This window comes from Thamnophis sirtalis, unplaced genomic scaffold (genome assembly GCF_051295495.1).
Source record: "Thamnophis sirtalis isolate CommonGarterSnake01/CBP01778 unplaced genomic scaffold, rThaSir2_p1.2 scaffold_11, whole genome shotgun sequence".
Lineage (NCBI taxonomy): Eukaryota > Metazoa > Chordata > Lepidosauria > Squamata > Natricidae > Thamnophis > Thamnophis sirtalis.
The window spans coordinates 27,823,448-27,831,487 of record NW_028261391.1 but is presented as its reverse complement, the minus strand read 5'-3'; the positions used below and the strand labels follow the sequence as shown (position 1 = coordinate 27,831,487).

The following is an 8,040-nucleotide window of genomic DNA, read 5'->3' as shown; positions in this document are numbered from 1 at the left end:
AAACCACCAGGGAACAAAAGAGTCCAAGAAAAACACGGTCACGAGGTACCAGCACCGAAGATCGCGACTGTACAACTAGAAATCCGTAGGAAAACACTTTGGTTCATTGGTACAAAAAAAAGCTGTGCCAACTCTCACACGTCTGTTAAACGTTGGGAAGAAAGCGATCCAAGCACAGGTTCAGGATGGGGTGAAAAATAAAATAATACTCATAATTCAAAACAAAACAAAACCATGAAGTCGTGGGAAAAGAAGTTAAGGGGGAGGAGAGGGCTGTCGTCTTGTGCGCTTGGCACCATAATAAATACAAAAGCAGGGAGGAGGTCTTCCCCCCCCCCCCCATTATCCCCCTCCCCACAGTGCGTCTTCTCTCCGGTGGCCAGTGCAGCAATTCTGATCAAAGGTGCCTGGGAGAAGGGGCGAGAGGGAACGTGGGGGGAACCGGGTGAGGTGGGGTGGCTTCCCAGTGTCGGCTCGGTTTCCGCCCCTCAAAGTCCCGAAAGAGCTCGGAAAGAAGGCGGCGGTCTGGTGGGCGACGGGCAAGTCCTACGGCCAGCGACGTTAATAATTGGGGCCGGGGTCGCAGTTTGTGAACGCGGCCTCTCCCGCGTGGGGCGAAGGAGAGTTACTGGGTGGCGTCGGGATGCCGCTGGCCCCGGAGCTCTGACACACGTACCATTCGCTCAGGTTGGCTGCCGCCTGGGTGGAGGAGGCCGCTGGGGGCGGCGGGGGCGGCGGCGGCGCTTGAGGGGGGTCCCGGCCGCAGTCGGACGAAGGAGAGACCAGTGAGGGGGTGGACGACTCGTAGCCCGAGCTGGGAGGCGGGGATTTGCAGTGGACCTTCATGTGCTTCCTCAAAGAGCTGGGATGGGTGTACGACTTGTCGCAGCCCCGCACTTTGCAGTTGTAGGGCTTGTCGCTGGTGTGCACGTGGGAATGCTTCTTCCGGTCGCTGCTGTTGGCGAAGCGTCTCTCGCAGCCCTCGAACTCGCATTTGAAAGGCTTCTCGCCTGCAAAGAGAGAGGCAGTCCTGGGAAACTTGGCAGAAACGGCCCGGGAAGGGAAGGGGGAAAGTAGGGGGGGGGGATAATATCTTTTTTGGGAATGGGGGTAGGGGGCTATTCCCAACTGCTGTAACCCCACTTCCTTTCCTTTCAAGTCCTTTCCAACCATTGAGCTTCGGAGTGGGGGAGATTTTACCCTTCTGGAAACGGCGCCGGATGTTCCGGTGCAAATTCATGCCTGTCGGGATTCAAGGAGATCTCTAAAACTACCCGGTGGAATTTCGGGGTTATTCTCAGGTCTCCCTCCCACAAGAAGTAAGCATGCTCTCACAGAGAAAGGGGCTGCTCTGAAGCAAGAGAATTCCCCCTTCAGGACAGCTAGTAGTTAATTGCTGGCAGAGTGTAGTCAAAAAAGTCAAGATGGCGACAACACAGGGTGTGGAAGGCAAACCAGGTTGCCATTTTTTAGGGAGTTTTACAGATCATAATCTCTTCCAGAATCCCCTTATCCTCTAGTCTTCCTTACCAAACACACCATTATTTACAAATGGCCTCTGCTATCTGTTGTTTTAGAAACAGCTACAGTACTGTGCATAGCTGGTCTTACCCAAAATTCATAACCAAAGATCACAGTCTTCAGGTGGTATACCTCTCTTTCACCTTTCACACTTCCACCAAGTAAGCCCATATGCCTCCAGTCATGCACTTATATATCCACAATCAGACGGGAAACATAATATTTGGCTTTCCCTGGAAACCGTAATTTACATAGGGTTTGGGATGCAATACTGTACTGACAAAAGGCCAGAAGGAAATCCAACCTTTTGGAACAGCTTACGTGTGCATGCATAAATGTATACCAGCCTCCTGCAAGGGGTGTGTGTGTGTGTGTGTGTGTGTGTGTGTGTGTGTTGGCATGCTACTCCTGGATAATCAGGGTTGTCCATCTTCAAAGTCAGTCTGTATAATTTCCTCAGGATTGGCTTCTCTTAATTTCTCTGAAGCTTGTGCAATATTTTCTAGAATCTGACAATAACTCAAATTTTTTCTTGGTTGCTTGCCACTTTAATACATAATGCCTAAAAATCTAGAGGGCTCACTGCAGCATTATTATTTTATTTTTGTGAAAGCCAGGATGAACTTCATGGGTATGGGTGTCCAGGCCAAGTTTTCATGAAGACCTACCATAAACAATAGCATGGGGAATATACGCCTAGATAAGGAAGTAGATGGTAGAGAGCATTAAGGACAATGCAAAGCTTTCATGAAGTCCAGCAGATCATATTAGGATAGTAATATAATAATATAAAATCCTGTATGCTGGATGAATGGAGGAAAAGTGCTGTTGGAAGGAGGGATGGCAAGAATAAACAATGCCCTGGAAAGGACTGATTTAGGCACAAAAAACCTGAGTGAGCAATAGAAAGTCCAAGATGCTGCAGTCACCTGCTCTAAAGTTTCCATTGATCATGGATATATTATTTGAGAGCGGGCAGACAGAAATGGGCAGAAAATGATAACAAAGATATCATTGAAATATGATATGAAAAGCCAGATCCTGTTTTCTAAAAGTATAAATTACTGGTGTATGCATGTCTGATTTGTTTGTGTGTTAAGTGTTAAAGATAATTTTTGAAAGAGTCCAGATCATATATTTTGACTTCAGTGCAAAACATCATTTAAAAATGGTAAATGCTGTTTAAGTGTCCAATTTACAAAGCTAACTGGTTTTTTAAAGCCACTGTTCATTGAAAAAAATCACTGAAGACCCATTTGCCTTTTGAAACAAAATGGCTCTCAAAATGGTTTAAAGGCTTAAAGAAAACGACTACAAAATTCACAGCATCAAACTGGGGGGCTGCTGATTTTTCCAGAATATTGGTGAAAATCTAAATATTATTCTCAGTCCATAAGAGAAAAACAATGGCTTTTGCACAGAAGAACATAACAGGATGTTTTCTCCCTTTCATGAATTCTGTTTTGGTGTGCCGATGAATTGGGGTGGGGGGTGGGGAGAAGAGGGGAGAGAAATTAAAAGAAAGATCTTATATTTTGATAGCTCTTTAAGCATTTTAATTATAGTTCCTTGTATAGAAACAGTTTGACCTTCCCCTGCTCAGCTGAAATAACAAATCAAGGAGATCCATGTAATGCAGTGCAAGCAAGCTGGAAGTTAAGAGGCCCAGGGGAACAACTCTCCTGCCAAAGGGAGAGAGAATGAGTTGCCTTCAGGTAAGGTTTGCCTTCCTCAACCTTCCTTCATTCCTCTATATGTGAATTGAGACAAAAATCAAAACTGAAAGCTGCCTTTGAACCCAAGGGCTGATTTGAGAAAAAGTGGATCCTCATTGTAGGCTGCAACTGGTCCCACAAACACATCTGCCCTGGACTAAACTAAAGGATTGTTTTCTGTACAAAAGTATGTGTTATTCAAACAAGAGATAGGTAAAATCCATTTCTAGGTTTTCTTTGAAAGCTTCCTTTTTCTAACTTGGTGGTGAGTGGGGAGAAAGAGGGCATTGAAGTTGGGGGCGCAGGGGCATGCGTGCAAGCCCCATGGAATTTGCACCGCCATCTTCTAACCCCCACTTGTAGCTCTCACAGGCCTGGCTGCTGAGTGCAAGACATACAGCATGGAGATTTTAGCATAATCCTTCCAACACTGGGACTGGATTAAAGTCTTTGCAAAATTCTCGAGGGGGAAGGGAAGGCGGAGGAAGATCTATTTTGCCAGGCTTACTGCTATAAATTACAAGTTAAAACAGACCTTCCTTACTGCGGCCTAAAATCCTCCTTGGTTACAAATGTCCCTGGCCAGCTCTAATGGTAAGGAAGTGATTTTTGCTTTCTCTGTTTTTTTTTCCCCACTGTGCCACTCTATTGGGAATTAATTCTCTCTCTTTTTCTTTCTCTCTCTCCTCTGCTCCAGAAATCTGCTTCTTTCTACTGTGCTAGGAAATATAACATTGTTAATACTGGACAAAAAGCATTTTTTTCCTTGCAAATCGAGAATTTTCTCCATGAATAATTTCCTGGAAGGTTTATTACTATTTTAGATGTTTTGGGGTTTGAGAATTTCAAGTTAGGGTAGTCAACATAAAGTATGATAATGAGCATCAGGCCTACAAAATTGGACTATTATGCCCTGGTCTTGGTTACACCAAGATTCCCTTTAAAAAAAAATTATGTGGGAAGCTCAGGCAAAAGATCATGTGTGATAGGATATATCATATAATAAACCTATGAGCTGGCATCTTTCTCATGTGCTCAACTGCACTGCTGTAGGTCAAATTTAAAGAAATTGAGCATTTTCTGCTTCAGAGACTTCAAAAGAGAAGGCAGTGAAAGGGCACTAAAAGTTTGCTTATTTAAAAAGACACCATGATTGAAGAATAAAATATCTTCTTTAATGGCTTCCTACTTACCTACATGAAGATGCTTTGATTATTATTTTGTTATTGATGATTAAATATTCCAAATAATATAAATTTTCTAACAAAAATATCATATCGTTAAAGGCAAGATGGGAATAAAGAAGAGTAGGACAAAGCCATTTAATTGCTAAAGTAAAGAGGCTTTACAGTGGCAGAATAGAAGAAAGGAAGAACCTAGGATTCCTTATTTCTGTAGGGTTGCCCAGTAGAAAAGGAACGCACACAGCAGACAGTGTGTGTAAAATTATATCCTGAAAAGAATTACATTTTGAAAAAAAAGGCTTATTTAATATCTTGTGCTGAGAGAGAAAAATGAGGAGTTGGGTGAAGTCAGTAAAATCACAGACACTGGCTGCCAATCTCATTTACAGTGTAAGGCTTCACGGGGAGGGTCCGGAAGTGTGAAAACTTTCTAAGTTTCCATTTATTTTCTCTAAATGTGTTTGTGGCAGACTGGGGTCAAGCATAAATATTGCAAGATTGTCTCATTTGGACAGCTTGCCTTTTCATGTTAACTAGAGGAAGAAAAACTCAGAAGTTTCTAATGTAGACTTCTCATAGAATGCTGGCCAGTGACCTTTTCAAATGGGCAGCCCAGAAACACTGAATCACCACCACCTTCAATCCAGGGCACATCCCTGCCATCATTTCCAAGTTCCCAGGTTCCAAAAATGAACCACCTCATATTTTCAAGCATACATTAAAAAGGTAAAGAGCATTGGGGGACTATCCTCAGGGCTTCTTGTCCCAAACAAAAAGAGGGGGCTGTGCAGCTGTGTTTTTCTCACAAGGAAGGCACAGAGGCATCACTCACAATTGCCTAGACAATCTGCAGTTTCCTTTGTCTGCTCTTAATTTGCAAGCTCCTGCCCCAAGATTGGATGTATTCATTTTCTTGGAAAAGCTTTGGAATCTCTTTCCCTCCTCCCCAACCACAAAAAATGCCATCTTAAATTCTGGACCTTCTTTCTTTCTTTCCTTTCTTCCTTCCTTCCTTCCTTCCCTCCCTCCCTCTTTCTTTCTTCCCTCCTTTCTTTCTTCACAGACATATACACAGACACACACATGCAAATGCTGCAGAAGAAAAGCAAAACATCTAAAACAACTCTTCTACGGGGTTTACTGAACTACTGTAGCTTTAATTAATACTCAATATAATTAGAGGGAAACTAGAGGAGAGGGGAGGGGGAGGAAGAGGCGGATAAGGAGGAAGAAGTTCACGTGCATCAGCAGATCTCTGGACTCAACAGTAATGGAGCAAGACCAACCTATACTGACCTGTATGCGTCCTTTTGTGGATTTTGAGATTTTCCGACCGAGCGAAGACTTTGCCGCATCCCGGGAAAGGACAAGGGAAAGGCTTCTCCCCCGTGTGGACGCGGATGTGGTTGACCAGTTTATATTTGGCCTTGAAAGGCTTCCCTTCCCTGGGACACTCTTCCCAGAAGCAGATGTGGTTGGATTGCTCGGGCCCGCCAACGTGCTCCACGGTGACGTGAGTCACCAGCTCGTGCATGGTGCTGAAAGTTTTCGAGCATAATTTCTTGGGAGTCTGATCCAGTTCAATCCACTTGCAGATGAGCTCTTGCTTGATGGGCTGTCTCATGTAGCGAAAGAAAGCCCCAGGGCCATGGTGTGACGCTAGATTAACGTTCAGGTTCATGCTACTGTAGCCGTGGAAGGAGGAAGCCGCGAAAGGATCTGTCCGGGAGATTGGTAATGGAGTGAAAGGCTCAGACCTGGCGTACATTTGTCCAGGTAGTCCCAGCCTGATCTGTCCGTTTAGATGGCCACCTGGAGGTCCATGGGGAGGTTGCTCCTGGTGATGGAGTCCAGTAAGGAGCGAATGAGTCCCGACTTCTGAGTGGTGGTGGTGGTGGTGATGGAGGTGGTGGTGGTGGGGAGCATGGTGTCCGGGGTAGCCACCTGTTGTTGAGACAAATATTCCGTGATGAGAACTTGGAGCAGCAGAGTGTGGATAAGAGAACCCTGGCATGCCGGGGGCAGTCAGATCCCCGCGCAGGAATAAATCTCTACCTGCCGATAGAGCCTGGCTTGGGTGAGGGATCGCATAAGGGACTGTTGTTGACTGCGCCGGGCCCAACGCTCCAGTTGGACGCGGGACCACTTCAGCTGGGCCTGTCACGGGATGGCGGGGCTGAGGGTCAGCGCAGAGCCTAAGGGCCGCTGGGTGATGAGGAGGTGGTGGTGGTGGTGGTGGAGGAGGAGGAGAGTGATGGTGGTGGTGGTGATGGTGACGATGGTGATGGTGGTGTCCCAAGTGTTCTGACCGGAATGGACTCAGACCGAGGCGGGGTTCTCCCGGGTGCTCCCCAGGGCGCGTGGGAACGATGGAATGGGGATCCCCGGCGAAGCCTGTCATGCTCTGAGGGGAGTGGTGATGGCGGTGAGGAGGATGAGGATCCCCTGCCAAGCCTACTAATTTCAGCGCAGTGTTCCGCTTGGAAAGTGCCGCCGACCCCATTCCTGGCTTCCCCCAAAGCTCACTTGGTTCTACAGTTCTAAAAAGTCACCTGACAGCGGGGAGGGGGGAGCGAGCGGTAGCGCCTGAAAGGCAGGGAGAGAGAGGGAGAAAGCCCGCGGTGGGAAAAAAAAACTTTTCCGAAAGTTTTCCTCCCCCCCACTTCCTTCGAAAGGTTTCCTCTCTCCCTCCCTCCCTCCCTCCCAAACTCTCGGTCTCCACTATTTGGCTTTGTTTTGATTTTGCTTCTTCTTCTTGCTTCCCCTTTCTTTTTCTCTCCCTTCTCTTTATTTTCCCCCTCTCCCTTCCCCATCCCTTTTTTTGGGGGGGGTGTAGATTTTCCCCCCTTGTTTTTTAATGCCTACGTGGAATCCCATATGCTTTGAGAGGCAGCAGCAGGACGTTGGGAGGCTACTGAATAGAGCTTCATAGACTCGGCTCCAACCCGGAGCGCTTAAACAATCAGGGAGGCCGCTGATTGGCCGAAGCTGCCTGACCGACGTCAGCGATGACAGGTCCCCCTCTGAAGTCTGAAAAGATTTAGGAAGGAGCGGGGAGGAAAAGGGCGGGGAAGGGATGAAGAGGATACAAGGAGATCTGCGCTTGCGCGGTGCTTGGTGGGTAATTTCCAAAAGACCCTTTGCGTTTTTCCTCCCTCCTCTTTCTTTGCTCCTCCGCTCTGCACGGCTCCAGCGAGCCGGTCTGCTTTTGCCTCCCCGCAGATCGTTTTCACCTGCCTTTTAATTAACAGAATTAAAAGTAGTCGGAACATGTGTCCGGCCCAAGTCGAAAGCGTCTCGGTGCCGTTCAGCGTTCTTGGGCAATTGTTGAGGAATAGTGTGCCACGACAGCGGCTGCGAGTGCGCAAAGGCCAGGCCGGCTGGGGGCCGGCTGGGGGCTATGGTCTTTCCCGTCCTTTCCTGCTGGTGGTCTCCGATCCATTGCTTGGAGTCGCCCCGTTTTCCTCCCCCCCCCATCCCCCCGAATTGCTTGGAGTGAGGTTCAAGCCTTCACTTTTCTTATTTGCGCTCGCCTGAGGTCTTCCCGGTTCCCCTCCCTTCACCCTTGCCCGGGCCTCTGTCCCAGTCTCAGCCAGCCTCTTAACCAGCAGACGGTTTAA

General features: G+C 47.4%; 1 protein-coding gene across 1 annotated transcript; it reads right to left on the bottom strand.

Annotated features, from left to right (window-relative positions):
- Positions 1-557: 557 nt before the first annotated feature.
- Positions 558-6,923, bottom strand: LOC106538567 (zinc finger protein ZIC 4-like). Its single transcript, XM_087726142.1, has 2 exons — positions 5,717-6,923; positions 558-1,010 (listed from the first exon to the last, which is right to left on the bottom strand). Exons 1-2 carry the CDS (start codon positions 6,921-6,923, stop codon positions 562-564), a joined length of 1,656 nt encoding a protein of 551 aa, XP_087582268.1. The 3' UTR covers positions 558-561.
- Between the last annotated feature and the right edge of the window lie 1,117 nt (positions 6,924-8,040).